This window comes from Coloeus monedula (assembly GCF_965178545.1).
Source record: "Coloeus monedula genome assembly, chromosome: 2".
Classification (NCBI taxonomy): Eukaryota; Metazoa; Chordata; class Aves; order Passeriformes; family Corvidae; genus Coloeus; species Coloeus monedula.
The window spans coordinates 39,100,835-39,123,845 of record NC_138782.1 but is presented as its reverse complement, the minus strand read 5'-3'; the positions used below and the strand labels follow the sequence as shown (position 1 = coordinate 39,123,845).

Sequence of the window (23,011 nt, the reverse complement as noted above, 5' to 3'; positions counted from 1 at the left end):
AAAGTAACTGCTGTGTCCAGATTTTTGCATAACTGTTTTTGTGTGTGTGCAGTCTCAGGGCCGCAGTGAAATTCTGATGAGTTTGCAGAAAGTCCTCAATGGACTTGGAGGAGCAGCAGCTTCTTGTCACCGTGATATTTATAAGAATGCCCGGTCTCTGCTGACAGACAGGTCTATGGCTGTACGGTGTGCGGTGGCTAAGGTGGGTGTCTTCTCACCAGTCATAGAAATTCTTGTGCTGTGACTGGGGAGTACCTGCAGTTGAGCTGGGACCTGTTGTTTGGGAAGGGAAATTGGATAATTAATTGTACAAGGTAAGCCCTTCCTAGTTTACACTGCAGGCTCAGATATTTGACTTATTTCACAGGTACTGTATTCCCTACTTAATAAACAAATATGAGATAGAATATATTATCTGTGAACCTCAGTGGGAGAGGTTTTTGGTAACATGGTTCTTGTGTTGAGCTTTCTTTTAATTTTTTAATTTATGTATTAGCCTGTTCCATGACTCTTCTGATTGTTTACTCTGCTAAGATAGTTGGCGTGTGGAGAGTGTGTGTAAATTAATTCTTAAAATTTTCATATTAAAATATTTGCTGAATAAACCTGATGATTGCATTCTGATATTTAGATAAGATGTAAGACTGGTCTCCTGGTGCTTAGTAAGTCTATTTTTCCTACAGTGTCTGCTGGAATTACAGAATGAAGCGGTGTTTATGTGGACAGCTGAACTAGAGAATGTTGCAACGCTGTGCTTTAAGGCTCTGGAAAACTCCAACTATGGTGTGCGAGTTGCAGTATCAAAGCTTTTGGGGACAGTCATGGCTACAGCACTGATACCAAAACAAGCAACAGGTACGAGCCCTTCTGGATTCCGTGTCTAAGTTGGCAGACTTGGTTGCACCTTCAGTACCATGTTACATGACAGTGTTGCATGGCACCCTGTTGTTCCAGGAGATGGAAGCTTGTAGATGGATTGTTTGTTTTTACAAACAATAAGCTAAAAGGAGTGCAGAATCTCTGTTGTAGTCATACAAAGAAAAGACAGAGCAAGCTATCAAAAATCAATTGGGAGAAGTGGCTTATTTTTTAAGCATGCAAGTAAATATTTTTCTGAAATATTGGGTAGATTTATTTTTGCATGACAGTTTTGAATTAATAAGTCTGATTTCAAGATCGTTGTTTGTGTTGGTTGGAACTTTGGGAACAAATTATTACGTTTCTTTTTGAAAAAGTGATGCGGCAAAATGTGAAGAGAGCCACACTTGAGGAGGTCTTGGAGCTCATGGCCACAGGATTTCTGCGAGGAGGATCTGGTTTCCTGAAGAGTGGTGGAGAGATGTTAAAAGTAGGAGGATCTGTCAATAGGGAAGTGCGAGTTGGTGTTACCCAGGTTTGTCATTTTTTTAATGAAGTAAAATTTATCATAATTGTAACCTTTTTTAGTAGGAAAAAGACACATTTCTGTTCTGTATTTCTGTACAAGTTGACTTACAGGTCTAATTTGACTCTTCTGTTTCATGAGATGTCCATGAGGTATCATTCACCTATCTACTTTTATTATTGATATGCAGTAACAATAGATTAAAATATGAGCCAAGGAAAACTTATTTGGTCAGAGTATATTAGGTGAGATTAACTTGCAAAAATATTTGAAAACTTAGTATGTTAAAGACTTCAGTTCCCTTTTTAAATTTAGTTTCTTTTTAGAGAGGATGTTCTGTTATGTTTTTGTGGCCCCCTTCTCAGCTGCAGCTCTGATTAGTTAAACTATGTTCCTTCTTTCCATATATCTCTCATGAATAGGTGAAATCTGATGAATGTGGAAGCTCCTCTTGTCTGAGAGAGAGAGGTGGTGGCAGCATCTCTTCAAATTCAGACATTCTCACTCTGATGTGTATTTTAATATGCTACAGTAACTTCCCAGAATTCAGATTCTTTGATCATAGGTTATTTTTTGAAACACTATTTTTTCTCAGCCTTTTTCAGGTGAACTTGGTGAATGTGCCAGGTTTTCATTGTGAACTGGAACACACTGGTGTTGCTGCTTTTATTTACATGGTATTCTTAAATTTTCAGAAAGAGGCACATTTAAAGCAATGAACTGGGTTTTTTTTTGCTGTCATCCGAAGAGTATTTTGTGCATCACAGGGGCTACTCTTGGTACTGAAAAAAGTTGAGTTCAGCAGCAAAGATCTGGATACTGAATTGATGCATGCTGAGTAACCTCATTGGGGTTGCTCATTGCTAACTGGTATTGATACTCTAGTGCATTATGCTTGAGTCTGGCTGCAGTCTCACACAGTCTTTTGTTTCTGTTTTAATCGGGTTGCTGTGTGACTTCTGAATTTGCAGGCCTACGTTGTCTTTGTTACAACATTAGGAGGGCAGTGGCTGGAGCGCAACTTTGCTACGTTTTTGTCCCATGTACTTGATCTGGTCTCCCATCCTCGTGCAACTCAGACTCATGTGGAGGCTGTTTACTCTCGAAGATGTGTGTCCTTTATCCTGAGAGCAACTGTGGGCAGCTTACTGGGGGAGAAAGCACAGATTGCAGCTGCCAAAGAAATATGTCAAGCCATTGGTAAACAAATGAAGGCAGTGGGTGAGAACCATTTTTCTTCATTCAAGACCAGTTGAAAGTTACTGTCATTTTACTGAGCCATTTTTCAGCTTTCTTCTACTGTGAGGAGTAATTTCGTTCTTATGGGAAATGATAGTTCATCTGCTTTCTTTTTCAAATGTTCAAAGGTTAAGTTCTGCTTGAAAAGTGATTGTATGACACTGGCTTGTTATCCCAGATAGCAAATGCAATGTCAAAAGCCTAGAATGGAAGTGGAGAAGAAAACTATGCATTTGCCATCTCTCTTGGGATAGGTTGTATTGAAAGTCATGCAGAGTTCTTTACTAACAGTGTAGGAAGTCCTGTAGGTTAAGATATTGTAGGTCCTTGTGTCTCCCCCGCTAATATCCCTACTAATATCCAATTGGATTTTGTGACAAAAATGATGTAATTGGAAGACTGGAATTAGAGAAGAAAAATATGACCCCTCTGCAAAACTTTGCAGAATATGTAATCACTAAGAGGCCTAACAAAACTCTCTTGGCATCTGTTTCTTATGAAAGGAATTAGCTCAAGCTGGAGATTTAAAGAGTAAATTGGAAATACACGTCTCTTTATTTGCCAAACATATCTTTATTTTCTACTACCATGTAATTTGAATTTAAAACAATGTTTAACATATGGAAATGAAATTGATTTAGAAACTTTTGCAGGTTCTTCTCATAGCTATTTTTTGATGGGGTAGGCATGGAACTTTAAAAGGTTTCTGATTACTATAAGTATTACTTCCAGGAAAACAAGTCTATTGAAAATGCTGTGTCTGAGAGGAAACAGTTGCAGAAATTACTCTTCCTTCCACCTTGTCAAAGTTGCAGGAAATTCAACTGTGTATTTGGACAGTTTGAAGAACTTTCATTATTTTGAGGATTTCTCATGAATTTGATGAAAAATGGGAAGGGTCTTTACTTGGTAGTAATTGCTTCCCTTTATGTACAGCAGACCTTTTTCTAAATTTGTTCTGCAGTAGACACACAAACATTAAGCTGATACTGAAGTCCCTTTTTGAAGAGACAGTTGCTGCTTCTGGGATATTGTGTAGGAGAACATACAGTGGGGTTAAGGAACTCAATTGGATAACTCTGATATGATTAGAGATTATGATTAATTTTTTACTAAAGGTCTCTTTTTTAGTTTCACTGAAAATATATGCATGCAAATTTTTATGCAAAACCTAGATATGTCAAGATTGTGTATTTCATTACTATGCATAGATACACAGATACAGCTTGTGTGTTTTGTGTAAGTGCTTTTACTGTGTTACATTGTTTATCCTACCTCTTAGTGCTCTGCTATCTGTAGTAACTGCTGGGCATCTGTTTTTTATGGTCTTTGGACAACTGGGTTTGGCTGATAGCTATAAAACTCCTTCCCTGCAGAGCATGTTTGCTTTGTGAGTTCTCACTATGACCAGACTTGTGCTTTTGTTTTAATGTAGGATTGATGTCAAAATGAAACTGTCAGTTTCACTCCTGTGAGTACTCAGGTGTGATTCAAATGGTAGTTAACCAAGACACTCTTTTCTTTTTTTGCAGAGGCAGTAGTGAATGATGCTAACAGTGAAAATAAATCAGGAGCTGCTGATGTAGCTGCAAGCCAGCACGTAATGGTGTGTGCCCTCCAGGAACTGGGTAGTCTGGTTCAGAGTCTGAATGCCACTGCATCTCCTCTTATTCAAGAACCCTCTATTGGTATGCAGATAAATTGAAAGAGGTTAATTGAGGCATTTGAGCAATGAATATGAAATATCATTAAATCTAGTTAAATAATAAATGAATAATATGTAAGAAATATATCTATGAAATTGGTACTTCCTGTAGTACTCCAGACAGCTACATTTGTCCAGGTCATTGTGTCTAGTACCCTAACTTTAGTTCTAGTTGGACAAAGTCTTAAAACAGCTGTTTTGATTGGAGTCTGTCTAAAGCTCTCTCTTAGGGTGAGTAAAGTGGTAATTTTTAGTATTGGTTTGTTTACAATAATGGTTTTATAGGAAATACATTGTTTTGCTATGTAAGGTCTGAAATATTTGCTCCTGAAAAACTGTTGCCTTTAAATACCAAATTTCTGTGGGGAGGCAAAAGTATTTTTTCAAGATGAAGCTGTTGGTAGGCCACCTTAAAAGAGGTAGTTCTTTGGCTGAAGTTGACTAGGGTTTGTGTGGGATTTTCTTCTTGTTCGTTTCAGTATCTGAATCCACATTTATTCTGTAGTGTTACAGCTTTGCATTTTTCGAGTTTGTGGATGCCTGTTTTTTCCACTGGAAGTGCAAGCTCCTTTAGACATTCCATCATAGAGATTGTTGTCTTGTTGCATGGGACATTCTTCCCATACTGATTTTATGCCAGCTTTGGAGTGGAGAAGACTGTGCTCATATTTATTCCTTCTGGCAGCTGTGTCCCATAAGAACAGAGGGGACTGTATCTCGGTATTATTTCTGCTAGCTGCTGTGAACTCAGCAGGTAGAAGTTGTTCAGTAGCTCCAGAGAAAACAAGCAGCAGTGGGGGCTTTGAAGTAGAAGTTTGCCAAGATCAGGACTAAAGAAAGTGTGGAGACAGATTGGACTGAAGGGTGCAGTTAGAAAGTGGGATTAGGTAGGCACAGAAGTTTGGAGAGTGTAGAAGGATGTAAACTTGCTGGAGGGGAGGCAGCACCATGTCAAAAGCAGAGTACAGCAGTCAGTGATATCTACAGCATGTGCTTGGCTACAATGTGAGACAAACCCAAAGATCAGTGTTATTGTTCCTCTGTTACTGGCAATCTGTAAAACATTTTGGGAATCATCTCATCCAGTGCCTGTTCTCTTACATAGCACTGCTGCCTCTTTTCAGTGGTCAAGTAGTAGGAGTCAGCGCTGTGGCTCTGACAGCTCCAGCTTTGCTGACAAAACCAGATGGGGAGCAGCATAATGCTAGTAACAACTATTGTCTTTCCTTAAAGGAAAAGGCAAAGTCAGCAAATACAAGTACTTTAATTCTGACTTTCTTAACTTCCACATTGGCTGTGTAGTATTGAATCAGTTTACTTGTCTATGTATATTAAAAAGCATACGTATATTAAGAAGTGCCTCATAAGTTAAAGACTGTGAACTCTTCTTTCTGCAGGTCTGTTGGAGACAGTAACTTCAGTTCTTCTTCATCCCAGCATGGCCGCTCGACTGGCTGCTGCCTGGTGCTTGCGGTGTGTAGCTGTGGCATTGCCCTTTCAGTTGACTCCATTTTTAGATAGATGTGCAGAAAGACTCAACAATCTGAAGACCTCCCCTGAAGCTGTTAGTGGCTACAGTTTTGCAATGGCAGCTTTGTTAGGTGGTGTGCATCAGTGTCCTCTAGGCATTCCTCATGCCAAAGGAAAGGTGAGATAATGAGTGTTTCATCTGTGAGTGTACTAAAAGATACCTTTTCATCTACAAGTAATAGCTTTGCAAAGTGGCTGGCATGCTAATGAGTTAAAGCATTATTGAAGTTGAGCTTGTGCCATGTGCGAGAGTAGTGGCCAGAGCACATGCTTTTAGTATCTCAGTTGCAATATTTAACAGCATTTTTCCTCTCTTTCTCTTTCAAATTTGCTGAAGAGAAATTGAAATATTGAAAAATTGCTGAAATAATTGCTGAAGAGAATATTACTGGCTGTGTTATCATATGAAAAACAGTACTTATCAGCATGAAATGTAATCTGCATTTATTCTTTATGGAAGGTCAATTTAAATGATTTGAGAACACCTTTAGTCTGTAAGAGTGAACAAGCAGAAGTGGCTCCATTTATGTTTTTAAAACCCCCTGTGTTTTGCCCTTGGTGCAGATGGTGGTCAGTATTGCTGAGGATCTGTTACGAACTGCGGCGCAGAACAGCAGGCTCTCCTTGCAGCGGACTCAAGCTGGATGGCTTTTACTTGGAGCACTTATGACTTTAGGTTTGTAAAAATGGTTTGCTTTTTCTTTTATTTTAAAGCTTGTCCAACACTTCTGATTATCCACTCTGCCAAATGGTCTTTACACACAATGAACTCATTATCTATCACAAGAGTGTTTATACAGGGGAAGCAGAGTGTTAGTGCACTTACTTCAGCCCCGTTGTGCTGGGGAGAAGTGATACATTAGTGCTTATCTAAGCTGAAATACGGTAGAAGGCGTCATACCTAAAAAAAATTTCTGTTCTGTTTTTAGAAACCCAGCCTTTAGTCATTCTCTGAAAGGGCAAAATTGCCCATACTCTTCCTTCCTTAATACTGTGGTGCAGAAGAAATGGACGGTAAATGAAACATAGTGAGCATTCCAACAAGTTGCATGTGTGTCTCTAGGTAGGCAGCAGCACTGATTAGAAGTGTAGTCAGTTTAAAAGCCCTTCAGTTGTCTTTGAAAAAAGCCAGCCTTGTGTTTGTATTTGCCACAACAGAAGTATCAGAAGCTGCATTTTGAGAGGTTGTAAGTATACTCCTGAATTTTGCAGCAATAGTGTTCTTTTCTGTTTTGTTTTTGAGTTTTTTCATACTGAAAAATGTGATAAAGTTCTGATTCATTTTGCAGTATTTTGATCTCTCATCAAATATTATTTTGTGTTTCATCTCATTTCTCTAAACTGTCTCTCTTTTACCAGTTTATCGCTGTGTTTTTCTAACAGTGTATTCCTATTTTGGTTGTCGGCCAATGTATTTTTAATGTAATTGCACTGGATCTTTTTCAGAGAAGCTTGACTGTAAACTAGCTTACACAATCAATAACTATCAGTTATTTTTCTACTTATTTTATGGACAGGCTAGAGTAGGCTAAAGAACCTGCTTTCAAAATTAATATAAAAAAATTAGAAGTCAGAATAAAAATAGAGTGAAAAGACAGTTGACCGTAGTTCTATATGACATGACAGTATGTAGGATAGCCTATTTCCTATTTTTAGTACTGATACCAACAAGCAGATATGATGCATACTAGGTATTTGCCACACTTTCAACCTAGGAGTAAGAAAGAATTTCATTTGGTTTTCATTGTTCCAAGTAGGGCAAAAAGTTTGAAGAGCAAAAGCCTTCCCAGCAGAATTTTCACACTTAAATACACATTTTTATTATACTGTCACTTTATTTTTTTGCATAGGTCCTTCTGTTGTTCGGTATCATCTGCCTAAGATGTTGCTGCTATGGCGAAACGTGTTTCCACGTTCTCTGAAGGAGCTGGAAGCAGAGAAGGCAAGAGGAGATTCTTTCACCTGGCAAGTAACACTGGAAGGCCGTGCTGGAGCTCTGTGTGGTAAGAAATTCAGACTTTGAGATTACACCTGCACAGTAAACCAAAATGTGATCCCAAGTATTGTACAGAGAACTCCTGTAACTTCCCATCTTCCTTCGAAAATGAGTAAAATGTGTCAGAATTTCATCAAAATGTCCTGGTTTTGACATACAGTTTTATGGACATATCACACACTCTTTGAGTAAACATTTTTAGTTGCTGCTCTTTTGATATTCTCTTAGAATTTGTGTCTTGTTTATGTTTTGTATTTGTTTGTTTCAGTGAAAATTTAATTTAAATTGTTTTGTTATTAGCTATGAGAAGCTTTGTTGCTCACTGCCCTGAGCTCCTTACTGAAGATGTGATCAGGAAACTGATGACACCCATAGAATGTGCCATGACAATGATGTCACAGTAAGTAGGCAGTTTTTGCTCTTTATTCACTTTTGTCTTTTCCTTGAAATCCTAGAACTAATTTGGAGTTGGGTTTTGTGGTTTGGTGTCTGCCCCTTCCCCCTGCCCCACTTGTAATTAAAATAGGACTTCTGAGGAGGTGCATGCCACGGATTTATGGCAGAGTATGTTGTGGGTTTGTTGGGTTTTTAATAAAAGTTTTCTCGGTACAATTACTTCTTAAAATGTATTGTTAATTGAATAATGTTATTCAGAGTAGTTCTCTGAACACTGTTTTCTTGACTTGCCTAGAGTTACATCTTGTGAAAAGAAATCTGAAAATACTCTTTTCAGTAACTGCAGCATTTCTGGTTTCTCTTTTTCATTTTTAATTCTATAGCATTCCATCAGTAATTAAAGCCCATGGAGCTCATCTCAAAGCTAGTGCAGCTATGGTTCGTTTAAGACTTTATGATATATTGGCTTTGTTGCCTCCGAAGACATATGAAGGTACATAAATTTTTAACAGTTTCTGTTAAAGTAAAAATTCTACTTAGTACTTGTGATGCTTATCTTTGAATCAGCTGTAAGAATCAAAACACAGTTCTAGGAATCTCCAAGAATTTTGTACTATATTCCTCATCTTCTGTATGTCGTCTTGACAGTATAACTACAGAGTAGGAGTATTGCAAAGCATTCATAGAGTAATAGAGTATAGAAGTTATAGTCCCGTTTATAGGATTGAGAGATACGGAGATCATGGTCTGAGATCAAATAGTGGTGTTTTAAGTCACTGTTACTTAAAAGATAGAGAGCTTTATTTCTTAGTGTACTGAAAAGATAGATGTGGCAATGAAGGCTTAGTTGTGGTTACAGTGGGGTTTTTTTGGTTGGTTGGTGTGGTTTTCTTTTTTAAACCTGATTTGATCTGTTACACAGATCTGCTATTAGTATTGCCAGGCACTGTCACGTGGTCTGACAGATTAACTTCTTGGGTTTGAGTTTTTTTGTTAAATCATTGTTTACATGATCATGTGGATGAGCAGGTTTTTTTCTAAATCTGGATTGTCATCCCATAAGGGGTGGCCCAATCTATTGTTTAAAACAGGACACAATTCTGAGTAATGTGCCCTAGTGAACGCTGCTTGAGCAGGAGGTGGGACTAGATGACCTCCAGCGGTTTTCAACGTTACCTGTTCTTTGAGTATTTGGGTATCCATGATTTGGGAATTGGGAGGCTACAGTTCATTTGTAGCCTTGCTCTCAACTCTAGTGTTGTCAGGTTTACTTCTCTTCTACCTGTAAAATTGAAGTAATGGTACATTTATGACTTCTGATCACTAACTGAAATGTTTTGGCTAAGAAGCAGTGATGATTCTTTCTAATGCCTGTCTTTTTAGGATCATTTAATGCGCTGCTTCGAGAGCTGGTAGCAGAATTTACTTTGACTGACAACTCTGCTAATACAACCACATCACTCCTAAGGTCTCTTTGTCATTATGATGATAGTGTTCTGCTTGGCTCTTGGCTGCAGGAAACAGATCATAAGTCAATTGAAGATCAGGTAATAAAAAAACTAGAAGAATGAATTATCTGCCCTGTCTGTGTGATCTGTGTGGGGAAGCCTTCTAAAAGTGAAGCTTCATAATTTGTTGTTAGTCTTATTTCAGAGCTTTGTTAGATGTAAGTCCTTCCATCCACAGGGAACTGTTTTGATTAAAAACCACCTACAACTGAGATATAAATTGCATGATGCTAGTCATAGAGTTGTGCTTAGGGAAGAAGCCTCATTTCTTTTTAAGAAAAACCCAACTCAACGTATCTTCCTGTCTGCCAATTTTCCTAGCCTAGCAGTTGTTCTCATACAGGTTTTTTTGAACTAGGAGAAATGTAGGTTCCATTTAACCTGTTTTGTAATGAAACTGCTGTCAAAATATCAGTATTGCAAATGGTGTTATAGCAAAACAAGATTTAACTGGTTTTATAGGTGTAATATGAAATCTTATGTTTCATTTGAAAGTGTTGACACAATGTTGTTGGCTGAAAACACCTCTTCTGCAAACAGCCATCTAGTAATGGGAAGGTTTCTCAGAAGGTTTGATGGAGCAGATCCAAAAGCCAAGACTGATACCAAGGGTGTGGGACGCTGTTTCTGAGCCAAGATCAGCATGTCAAAGCAAAAAAGAGTTTTACAAGCTTCCTTTGTTTATTGTGGAGGACATAGTAGACTTCCAGTGCAGTCTTCAATCTACAGAGCTTTTTCACCCCCTCCTGCCCTTTTTTTTTTTTTCACTTCCTGACTGTAAAACAGTGGTTCTCTTGGTAAGTGGAGATCTGTAGTCTGTCACAGGGTTCTGGCAGTGTGTGCTCAGTGCCCAGAAAGCCAATGGAGTCCTGGGCTGCATCAAAAGCAGCGTGGCCAGCAAGTTAAAGGTGGTGCCCCTCTGCACTGCTCTTTCATCCCCAATATAAGGACATGGAACTGTTGAAGCAAGTCCAGGTGAGGGTTACAAAGTTGGTAAGAGGACTGGAGCACCACCCTTACAAAGACGGACTGAGAGAGTCGGGGCTGTTCATCCTGGAGAAGACAAGGTTGCACCGACACCTCACAGCAACCTTCCAGTATCTGAAGGGGGCCTACAGGGAAGTCAGAGAGGGACTCCTCATGTGGAACTGTAGTGATGGGACAAGGAGTAACAGGTACAAATTGAAAGAGGGGGAATTTAAGTTAGATATTAGGAAGAAATTTTTCATTGTGAGGGTGGTGAGACACTGAAATGATTGCTGGGGAAGATTGTGGATACCTCAACTCTGGCAGTGTTCAAGGCCAGGTTGGATAAGGCCTTGAGCAGCCTGTTCTAGTGGAAGGTATCCCTGCCTACGACAGGGGAGCATTGGGACTAAGATGATCTTTAGGATCCATTCAAGCCCTAACTTTCAGTCATTCTATGATTCTCTTCTGCTTAGTCATGTTTCATTTTTTAGTGAGATAGAGGTCTCAACAGATGTTTGCTGTGTTTTCTGACCTTCTAAGAAGAATACAGACCTACTAGATTCTATAATTTTGCTTCACAATTAAATAATTCATAGGAGCACAGAACTTTCTTCAGAGAAATAGATGATTGTTTAATAGTGTTTCATGAAAGAATGATGGTTAGGAAGTGTTTTTCTGATGATAGGAGAGTTAATAATTTTAGTACTGTTTCTAAGTCTTTCTTTGTAGGGCATTATTATAGCCAAAACTGATCATTTAATACACTATATTGTAACTCTATGCTCAGAGAGTGAATTGATAACCTTTTTTTATAAAATGGCGCTTCATATTCAGTGATGCAGAAGCTACTGTTAGTACCAGAATTAATCTGCTTTTCTTTTAATTTTCATCTCTTGATACCAGGAGTGATAGTTTGTGTATTTATCCAGCTGTTAATGATTTTGACCCTTCAGAATTCAGCTGACCCTGTAAATACTAGTATGTGTGCATGGGGATACTGCAGTTGTATTCAGGTGTTTGTAAGCTTTTCTTTTGTTTTAACTACTGCGTATGTGTTTTGGTTATCTCTAGTTCCAAATTTTATGTGCAAAGGTATATTCAGAGGTATTCATGTTGTGTGGCATTTTGCAGCTTCAGCCAAACAGTGCGTCTGGAAGTGGTGCTCTGGAACATGATCCCTCTTCTATTTATTTGCGCATCCCCGCTGGTGAAGCTGTACCTGGTCCCCTTCCTTTAGGAGTATCTGTCATTGATGCATCTGTGGCTCTCTTTGGTGTGGTCTGTCCTCATGTCTCTTACAAGCATAGGTCAGTTGACATCGGTGTTCAATTTCAGAACCTAATGCTTTGTTTCTCTGGATACTGTTACCTTGGGGGGGTTTTATTTGTTTGCTTGTTTGGTTGGTTGTTTTTGTGAAATAAGCATTGACTATGGTACCAACAGTCTTTAAATTCAGAGTTAAGTATTTGGTGTTCATTGTGCCTCAGGATTCCAGAATATGTACTCACTTTAGAAATAAAGTGATTTCCTCAGTTTTATCACTTTTGAAGATTAGTGTTCAGAGATGGAAACTAGTTTCTTCTCTTTTCATACTGCATTAACAGAAGTAATATCTCTGCAACCAAAATTTCCTGCAAAAGTATCCACTGCAATTAACTTCAAATCAGCCTTGAAAACAGCAGGGGCCTCCATTGAATTTAATTTGGCTTCCACAAGTAAGACCATTTGATTTATAGTCAGCAAGGGATTGTACGCATGATGAAAAAGAGGAAATGGAATTCAACTTATTTTCCTTTGTGTTGCACATGACCTCAACAGAGTTATGAGTTGTCAGGACTAATTTCGTTATTCAGTTTAGGCAATTTGTTGCTGAGCAGAGTGAAAGCAGTTCTAAGATGCATTTCAAAGTAAAATGATCTTTCAGTGCAAACCTGATGGGAGCAGTTTTTTCATAGCAGTCAACCCCATTTTGAAGTAAGCGCAGGATAGACTTGAGGCCAGCTTGCAGTAATTCGATTTGGCCTATACTTGTTGTTAACTGCAAAAATATGTAGCTTGGGAACTGCTGAGTAGTTAAGAATGCAGATTATTAATTACACTCCTGTTTTTGGTATCTTCTAAGGAATGTTCCTCCTCCCAGTAATGTTTTCTGGGGAGGAGTGGGGGCAGGAATGGAGGTTAAATGGGAAAAACAGTAGGAATAAAACAAATATGAAGGGTAACACTCTTTTAAATGGTAGTGGAAAGACAGCATTTTTCCACTCTGGTCCTTATAGCTTTCTAGTTATACAGCCAAATGCACCTGAAGATTCACTTCTTCTTGGTAGTGGTTTCTTCAAAGGAAAAGTAAACATTTGTGGATGAACTAAAAGAACCAGCAAAGGGATGTTCAGAGTAACTGCCCGTACTACCTGTAGTGAATACCTTCTGCAGCCCCTGAAGCATAAGTTCTGTTACTGAACTTAAAAGGTCCTTTTATTGTGTGTGGTTTTTACCAGCTGTGCTTTAGTTTGTATTTTGAAAGGCTGTAACTTCAATTATGTTCTTTCCTTTGTTTTAGATTACAGATGTTGGATCATTTTGCTGAATGTGTCAAGCAGGCTAAAGGTGTTCGCCAGCAAGCTGTGCAGCTTAATATCTTTACTGCTGTTCTTAGTGCCTTGAAGGTAAGACTTGTAAACTTGTAATGGAAGCCAAAGTTTGTGTTCAGTACAAAGGGCTGTTAGGAGAGTGCTACTAAAGTTACTCAAAAATTCAAAAATTTGAAAGTTCCAGAATTGAATTTTTTTTCAGGTACTAGCTTGAGCTTTTGTCTGCATGTATCAGTACAGAGAACATATGAGGCTCATGTAATCAGCATTTTATAGTAGTCAGCATTCTATAATATTCAGACTGTCTTTTTTTTTCTTTCTTTCTTTCTTTCTTTCTTTCTTTCTTTCATCTTCAGTCCTGTGGTTTTATTTGCATTGGGCTCATGGATTTAAGTAGTTTGTCTATATACTCAGAAAACCCCTAGTGTCACAGAGTATCATTCAGATATGGCTTGTGTAATTGAATACACGAATAGGTTTGGGTTTACGTTTTGGTTGCATTATTGCACAGAATTCAAGGTGCTTATGCCCAGTCCCACTGACTGCAGCTACTGCTCTGTGCTCTCTTATCTACACTTGGAAATGCAACCTCATGCTATCATGTCAGGGAGTAAGACAGCAAGTCACAAATAATGGCTGCCCAGTTTAAGCTGTTACTGGAGCTCCATGTCTTTGGTTGATTGGCAAAATCAGCACCTCAGTTCTTTGCGTTGGTCTTAAAAATGTGATCTACATTGCTACAAGTTGAAATGTGGATTCTGAGGCAGATTTCTGGAAGCTCCCATGCCATACCAAGTGGCCAAAATATTATCGAAATTGAGCTGAAATGAGGACTTCAGATCAGAAAATTACAATCTGTGGTAGAGCCTTTGACTTCTTCCTCTATTGCACATGCAGTGGTTTTACTTTATATGTCTTTAATTATTTTTCCTTGGGTAAAAGTACCTACAGAAGCACTGTTTAGTGTTATTGTAGAGTGTTCATATAAGAGACTGTATTAATGTTTGTAAATGTGATTATTAAGAATTTTTTTTTTTTAATGTAGGGTTTAGCTGAGAATAAAAGCACATTAGGACCAGAAGAAGTCCGCAAATCTGCTCTGACGCTCGTAATGGGTGCCCTTGATAATCCTAACCCTATTTTGAGATGTGCAGCAGGTGAAGCTCTTGGCAGAATGGCTCAAGTGGTTGGAGAAGCCTCTTTCATTGCTAGAATGGCTCAATACAGTTTTGATAAGTAAGTTGATTTTAATTCAGAAAAGGAAATAAAATTATAATTTAATGTAGTTTGAAAGATTCCTCTTCTAAATACCGTATTGATTATTCTCTTCTTTCATGCTTGATCCCTATGGTTATGTAGATCTAACAAACCTTCAAACAGATTCTTCTCTTGGACTTATTTCATATGAGGAATAAAAGCTGAGTTGTTACACACTCAGAATGTGAAATGATATTGGTGAACAGCTTTTGATGAGTTACTTGAAGGGTGACTAAACTGTTTCAGATAGACAAGCACAGCTTACATTAAGTATGTCTGTAATATGAATTGTGTAATAGTAGTTCTGTTTCACTAAAGCATCCTCTTTATACATTGGTTTAATTTATTTACTGACCTGTACTTTTTTGTATCCTGTTGTTTATCTTGGGTCTTTAGAAAGATGTCTGGTAGAAGCAGCAAGACATGTTTCCCAATTCCATGCTTAAATTTAAGGCATCAGCATAGTTGTGAATCAGAATGCAACTGCCTCAGGGCTGCAGCCCATGTTTTTGGCTGGGCTGGGTGCCTGCACATAGCCTCAGTCCAGGTCTCTTACCTCTGGGTAATTAAACTTTTCTCACCCTTTCATCTTGTAGTAAAGTATCTCATCCTTGCTGTCTTTCCTTGAATTTCTGTTACTGGGACCTTCCTTGGTTTCTTATCTATGTTAACTTGCAAGTTGTTAATGGTTGTCATTCTGTTGACAGTCAAGTAATTTTTTATATTTGAGATGTGCATTTACCTTGTTGTTCACTGATGGCCAAGAGCATGCATGTCTCTCATATACAGTCAAACAGAGAAAAAGTATCTTTCTTTGTACTAATTAGGAAATCCCTCTTATCTCTCTTCCTCACCCACTGAAAAGGCTTCTAATTACCAAGTGGTGTACATGGCATGCATTCAGAAGCAGTATTGTAGAGAATACTCAATAAGTCAATGCATACAACTTCATACAACTAGATCATTTAAAATACTACTCATTCCAGTTTAGTTTCATTATAAAAGGCTTTCTACTTAAAAAAATAAAATGGCTCTATTGGAAAAGTCATAAAAATCAGCTGTGGAAGAAAACAGCTATATGAAAAACCAGATTTGCAGTGGAAGATGTAGCTGTGGATTTCTTTGTAGTTTCTCAGTGTGTGTTGTAATTTTTCTATTCTTGATTCCTTTTCACTGCAATGTTTTCGGAATGATTATTAAATTAGGCTGCTGTGAAACACTGCTAAACTCTTGATTCTTTTTCTATATCCTCCAAAACTCTTCTTCAAGAAGATCATGTTCTGACCAGAAAAAGAAGAAGATTTTAAAAATACCTTTTTTTCCTCTTGTTTTATATGTAATCTGGGTTAAATGCAATACAGAGTAAGTACATTGTTTTTTGCTGTTGTTGTTAAGGCTTCTTAAGATCTCATGGGGTGAGGCCTGCAAAATTTTGTTAGTCTTTTGCACTGTTGTGATACTTCAAGGATTCTGTGTAGCAAACTTTCTGAATGACATGATTTCTTTGTATTTAAACATCGACAGATTAAAATCTGCTCGAGACGTTGTATCAAGAACAGGCCATTCCTTGGCTCTGGGTTGTCTGCATCGGTATGTTGGTGGAATAGGTTCTGGACAGCATTTGAAAACTAGTGTCAGTATTCTCTTGGCTTTGGCACAAGATGGAACCTCTCCTGAAGTCCAGGTAAAAAGAGCAATCACCACAAAACTATTTAAAATGTTCAAGATGAAGATTAAAAATTAAACTACCTGCTCAGATATTCACATGACAATATACAGTCACATGTAAGACGTAGCATGTGCCAGGGAGCGTGAAGAAAGTGGATCTTTCCTTATAAACTCCCAGAGTGCAGAATCCTAAAGATGTGGTGTAATTAAGATGTAACCTCATAGTGATTTAGAGAGGCAGTTGCAAGTGGTCATGTTAATTCAGAAGGGCATCTGTCTGCTTGTCACATATTCCAGAGTGATGCACTGTGGGCATATTCCAAACTGACTTTAATTTTAAAGCAGAATGTGTTAGTTTTGCCTTGGCTGCCTAAACAGAAGCTTTTAATAACTGGCTAATGACTGACACGTAATCGGTTACTGGAGTCTCGGGCAATGAGCTGTAGTTTCCTTTGTCAAGTAATTCCTGTGTATGTGATACATATACAGTACATCATCTTTGCAGAGTCATGTTATGAAAACAGAAATCTGTTGCAAGCTAAGTTGCAGTTAGGGGACAGAAGAGGAATAAGTAGGAGCCAAGACTAAGACAGGGAGGGGTTTCTATCTACTATGGACTAGAGATGTGTGAAGTCTCACAAGAGGATGACTTGACTGCTAAAAGTTGCTGGTATAGCAGAATGGAGACTGAACGTGCTGGTGAAAGAGTAATGCTTTTGGAGTTGCTGAATATGGATAGACACTGTGAAGTTCAGAACACTTCTTAAGTTGAAAATACTGGAAAATCAGAAGAAAATGTTGTCTTTGCACTCTCAGGAGAAATACAAGGGGTCAGTGTCCTGGTCTGTCTTTACTTTCCTTTAAGTAAGAGCTTTCCTTTAAACCTCTGTTTGTGGCTGTTGTGAAAAGACGAGAGGGCTAGATGGGCTAGTACATGTGTCTTTATATTAAGTAGTTGAATGTTAGAGGGAAAAGTGCTGATTTGTTTTTTTCCTTCAGCAATGAAATCTATCAGAGCACTAAAAGAATTACTTGAAAAAAAAAAGAAACTTCTTTTGAGTAAAAGCAAGTGTCCTGTCTATAATTACTGTTCTTCAAAGATTGTGCTGTAATTGCATAATATAATAGATAACTTCTTGTCATGCTTTTCATGAATTACTGCAAGGAAATGAGTACCTGGAATGGTGACTATTGTGCTTTAGCAGCAGGAAATTGTGTGCCACCCATCAGTAGGGGCACTTTATACCCACAGACTGAGAAGCTGAAGCCCCCAGTAACTATAAAGAATCATACTTATACCTTGGTTTGCTGTTAACTTGATAGAACATGTACTTCAGTGCCTTCTTATTTCTTTTCCTCAGGGTAATAAAAAAAAACCAAAATTAGAAAGCTTATCACTTGGGAAATCAAGCCTAGGTTTTTTTGGGGGGGAGATAATGTTAAAAAAAAAATCTATAAATACAATTTTAAGTCTTTTGAATTTTCTTAGTTTATTTAAGGAAAGACAAAGTGCAATTTGCATATGTAACCAGCTTCATGTATGAGTGGGTAACTTGAGGCATATAATTGTGCGCCAGTAATTTCAAAAACAAATTGGAAAGGTTAACGTTTTATGAAAAAAAGAAAAGAAAAAGAAGTATAAAAGGGACGTCCAGGTAGAACTTGCATATCTACCTCACTTTTCATTGAGAACACAGCACCTGGCCACTGTGAAAAGCTAAGCTTTTAAACCTCGTCCCTCACTGGATCAGTGTGGTTACACAGAAACTGTATGGAAGTATAATGGAAATTTACGGGAATTAAAGGATAAGCTGTAATGTGCTACCACAGGATTAGGACTGTAGAGGTAGTTACATGATTGCTGGTGCTAATGGTTTTTGGGTTGCATCAGAGAGGATTAAAAAGGAGCAGTTTTGAAGGCAGGTATTCCAGCTTATTCCTAAGAGTCTAGCTTTGTAATAGTAATACTCTTTTATCTTAGTATTTTCATGTATTTAATATGAGAAAATTCTGAAATAAGATCATTTAATAGGATGTTAGGAAGAGATAGGTAATCCTTTCAGGTCTGTCAGTGGAATTTATTTCCTATGAAACATCAGTATCCAAAAGGACTGTCCTCTTGCCTGCTTCTTGCTTTGACAATTACAATAAATTATTTTTTTCTTTTGTTGTTTACTCACCTTGCAACTGAAATAGGTCTTTCACCATATTTTTTCCTCGTGCTGTAGTACGCTGACTGAACAGCACTGCTTTTTGCTCTTGTACCCTCTAATAAGAAAGTTAGAAAAATACATGTGAACCTTTCAGCTTGTCATGAAAATCAGTTCCTACGAGAATATAAAAGACCTTCTCTGCTAAGCCTTTGTAAGCTGCCCATTTCAGACTCTGCCTCCAGTTTTATAGTGGAATGATTCTCTCTTTCTCCTGTCCTGAGTCAGTTTTCTTTTTTTCTTTTTGTTTTAAGTGGATGTGATATTTGGGCTTGTATTTTTCTTCTTCAAAGTGCTTAAGCATATTTTTTTCTCAAATTCTTTGTCACCTTATTTCCATTATCTTCAAAATTGCTGATAACCAAAGAGTATTTTAGTTATATTTAAACTCTCAGGTGATTTGCTTGAGGTCCTGAGACTTCTGAAACACTTCTGGAGTCAGAATAGCGAACTAGACTTGTTTAAGAACAGAAGTACAGAGCTAGGCTCCATCTGCATAAAAAACTGTTTAATTTCCTAAATGCATTACTAAAAGATATTCCTTTGTGTTTTTGATAGACCTGGTCTCTCCATTCACTTGCCTTGATAGTGGATTCTAGTGGACCAATGTACCGTGGGTACGTGGAGCCAACGCTCTCTCTCGTTCTTACCCTGCTCTTAACTGTCCCGCCATCACATACAGAGGTGCATCAGTGCTTGGGCAGGTGCCTTGGAGCTATAATAACTACTGTTGGGCCTGAGCTGCAAGGTTAGTGGGAATTTGAAGAGAAAAAAAAAATCTACCTTGTATAAACATGATATTGTAATCTTAAATGGAAGAATGTAAGTTTTTGTTAGTTGCAGGTGGGGGGAGGAGATGTTGACTGTTTCAAGCAGCCTTGCTTTGATCCTCCTTATGACTGCTTGGGGCTTTTTTGACTTCAGTTTGAGATTTGTATAAAGAAGTTGCAGGATGTATGGTGTTTTGGCTAATGGTAAATTTGCATGGTAAGCCAGCCATGAAACCCTTGCTGCGGATTTTGCTGCATATGTTGTGTACAGGTGGGGCATGAGACAAGGTTTTTCCTCCATTTCTTTAACACGTGTTTATTTTAAGGTAATGACAAGAGCTTAAGTTTGACATAATTGATGATACTGTGAACTAGAACTCATTTTCATTCATTCTTGATATCCTTAGATCTCTGTACTTTACTGTGGTGACTTAAAATCTTGTCATGCCAAACACTGTGTCTGAAATTTTGTGCCTCAGGTGTTAAAAACATGGATTTTTAACTTTGTCTAACTGGGATTTTTAGGAATGTTTATAGGATGGTCTTTGATGCAGTGCCAGAGAGCCAACCACTAGTGAAATTCTATCTCTAAATAACTGGACTTAAGGTTTTAGTTATGAAATAGTTCTAGATGGTTTAATTGAACTTGTGTATATGTGTGTTAACCTTTTGACCTGGAATATGATTAACTTTTAGAATAACAACTTAAGTAGAATGTCTTCTGCAGGTTACATTTCTGTAATTCAAAATATTTTTATAAACCTGATGCAGGTTAATTCTTAAAATACAGAATGGGATTGTTCTTCAAATTAAATACTGTTCTTTTTAAATGCTTGTTCTAGTAGAGCAGTGCAATTCATCTATTGGAGCTAATTAAACTTGCCTGCATACATAGATACTAGCTTAAGAGTTACCTGATATTTTAGGAAATGGCTCAGTGTGTGAAATGTCACCTATACATATATAGAATGAAAGAGACTTTTCATGTTTAACTTCAGAGAATTAACTGGCTTCATGACCTGGGAAGATAGTCTCAAAATACTTCTGACTGGAGATTGTTGATCCAGAATTTCATTTGGATGGCATGTTGTTTAACTGAGCTAAAAAAAGAGATACTGAAACACTGTGTTGTGTTTCTAATTTGCATGGAAAATCAGAAAAGTTGCATGTTAATCTGTGAACTTTTTTTTGGTGATATTGAAGCTTTGATAATTCTTGCTTCTCAAAGGCTTAAAATCTGCAGTTGCTATAGAAAAGTTTTGCTGTGTTAAGGATATCCTATTACATCATTAGGTAACGGAGCTACGATTTCAACAATCCGTTCTTCCTGTTTGGTGGGATGTGCAATCACACAAGACCATTCAGACTCACTTGTTCAGGCAGCTGCTATATCCTGCCTTCAGCAGCTTCATATGTTTGCACCACGGCATGTCAACCTGTCCAGTCTGGTTCCCAGTCTTTGTGTGAGTATCAAAGGCGTCCCTTTTGCTCCTCATAGTTTTATGCATGTTCTTAGCAGAGGACAGGGGAAATATTTAGCAAGATGTCAGGGACGGCCATATGTAATAAGCAAGTTATATTTGCAAGAACCCTGGAGTCCCCAAGACATTTTACATATTTTCAGAATGCTGCCCAAACTGAAATCATAGGGGCTGATTCTCTTTCACCCTTGGTAGTGTAAGCAAGCATTTATAAATAACAAGCTTAAGCTTGGAAGTAAGGCAGAGGCTTGAACCCAAAACATACCAAATATGAATATAAGAGGAAAGGTGGCATGGGTGGGTGTGGTTTTGGTGTAGGTTGGGTTGGTTTTTTTTAATAATTACTATCGTAAAAATTATTTTTAGGGGTTTCAGTAGTCCAGTACTGAGAAATTTGAAAAGCTTCTCCATAATATCTGTTAGATGTTTTGCAGAGTTGTTTATGCCATTCTTTGCAGCACTGATGACTCAGTGTTACCTGAAGGAATGCAATCTTACTTATGTCAACATTGGACCTTTTTCTTAGTCTGCCATCCAGATTTTCCCTAGGGCATCCTGTCATGATTACATGCTTCTCTCCAGCCCTGTGCACACCCAAGCCCCACCCTGCCCCAAGCACTCCTAGGAGTGCAGTGTGTTTACAGAATCTGTCACTTGTCCCTTAACCAAATTTTGCATGAAAGGGGTGCAGCGTATCCAGAAGTAGGTAAGCTCTTTTGTATGAATACCATGTACAACATGACAGGAATTCCCTACAGCAATTTACTCTGTGACTACCAGTGGGCAGTCTAACAGACAGTGAAGTTCATACGTGACTAACTAGTGCTGTTTTGAAACCTTTTCCCATAGTTTTCCACTGTTTCTCTCCTGTTAGATTATGGTCTTCTGCTAAATGAAAGCTATTTTTGTTTCCCTTTCTCATATTCCTTACTTTCAAGTTGTGCTTAGTTTGATAGGGTTTCCTTGGAGTTGTCTTGGGCATTTCTTCATACTGCAAATGCACAGATATGTAGGCAAGGTCTGCCTTACCTGCACCATTAGCCAACTTTTCAGAATGGATTTAATGCCAGGTATCAAAATTAAACCACGCAGCACCACACTCTCATTTTAATTTCTTTTTCCTGCATTGGCTTCATAACTTGTAGTTATTTGTTTTGTAACTTGAAACAGGGAATACCCTTTGCATTAATTAAATCTCCCAAATGGTCTGTGTTTTAGTTCATTAAAACAACCTCAGTGTGGTATTTAGAGGTTCTTTAAAGACTGCTTGGTTTTTTAGGACTAAAATCTTGTATATTCATGTGTGGAATAAAGATCTCCTGTTAAAATGCTTTATAAACTGTACAACCCTTTCATTTAGGGAAGCATTTTCCATCCCCATAATAAGCTAATATGGAGAAAGCAAATTGATATTTGGTTTATAAAAACCAAATTATCCTGGAGTAAATAAGGAATTAGAGTTTATTAAAGGGCAGTCTTCACCTCTTCCGCTCTGGAAAAACATTCATTTTTCTGTGCAGCTATTTCCTCTCAGAAAAATAGAGACCATGCACAATTCTTCTGTAAGGAAAATATTTGCTTGTGCTTGAGGTGATTCAAAGGAATTAGAAGCCAGTGTTGGTTAGCAAAGAAATCTGATGCTCTCTTATTGAGAGGCACTTTTAAGAACTTAATGCTATAGATTTTATTACACATTTGGAATGCAAGTTTTATGATAGCTGTCATGTGTAGTGCACCTGATAATGGCTTTTTGTTTAAAAGAATGTGATTTACAGCTGTAGCAGAATATGAGGCAGAGTAGTACAGGAGTGCAACAAATTGGAAACTGTAATTAATCTAAATCACACTGGCACAGTAGTTCCAATATTTAAGCTTTTATCTCTTTAACCAGGTGACAGCTGCCAGCTCTATGTATGTTAGCTTTATTTTCATATTTGTATATTATGAAAAGTGCTTACTTCTGAACTTTCAGAACTTGGTACCCAGCAGCTCACACATGGGCTTATGACTGAAATGTAGAGTGCTTTTAGTCCTTGGCAGCATTGATTTATTGATGCTGGGGTGCAGCAGTTCACTCATCTGTAATGGTTTTGATTTTCAGGTTCATTTGTGCAGCTCTCACTTGCTGCTGCGCCGGGCTGCAGTTGCGTGTTTACGACAGCTTGCTCAGAGGGAAGCGTCAGAAGTGTGTGAATATGCCATGAGCTTAGCAAAAAATGCTGGAGACAAAGAAAACAGTGGCATCAGTAGGTATTTCTTTCATGTGGCCTTTTTGTAGCAGTTGAATGCACATGTATGCATACGTGT

The 23,011-nt window shown here is 38.0% G+C and overlaps 1 protein-coding gene across 1 annotated transcript in view; it reads left to right on the top strand.

Moving 5' to 3' along the window:
* HEATR5B (HEAT repeat containing 5B) overlaps positions 1-23,011 on the top strand; it is a 55,933-nt gene that overhangs the window by 6,138 nt on the left and 26,784 nt on the right. The window contains exons 5-22 of the mRNA XM_082299911.1: positions 53-202; positions 684-855; positions 1,236-1,393; positions 2,356-2,605; positions 4,156-4,311; positions 5,726-5,976; positions 6,423-6,534; positions 7,709-7,861; positions 8,155-8,254; positions 8,634-8,743; positions 9,634-9,797; positions 11,859-12,034; positions 13,288-13,393; positions 14,364-14,554; positions 16,100-16,259; positions 19,012-19,201; positions 20,517-20,686; positions 22,806-22,950. Coding sequence (XP_082156037.1) covers positions 53-202; positions 684-855; positions 1,236-1,393; positions 2,356-2,605; positions 4,156-4,311; positions 5,726-5,976; positions 6,423-6,534; positions 7,709-7,861; positions 8,155-8,254; positions 8,634-8,743; positions 9,634-9,797; positions 11,859-12,034; positions 13,288-13,393; positions 14,364-14,554; positions 16,100-16,259; positions 19,012-19,201; positions 20,517-20,686; positions 22,806-22,950 — 2,914 coding nt within the window. The remainder of the gene's footprint in view (positions 1-52; positions 203-683; positions 856-1,235; positions 1,394-2,355; positions 2,606-4,155; positions 4,312-5,725; positions 5,977-6,422; positions 6,535-7,708; positions 7,862-8,154; positions 8,255-8,633; positions 8,744-9,633; positions 9,798-11,858; positions 12,035-13,287; positions 13,394-14,363; positions 14,555-16,099; positions 16,260-19,011; positions 19,202-20,516; positions 20,687-22,805; positions 22,951-23,011) is intronic.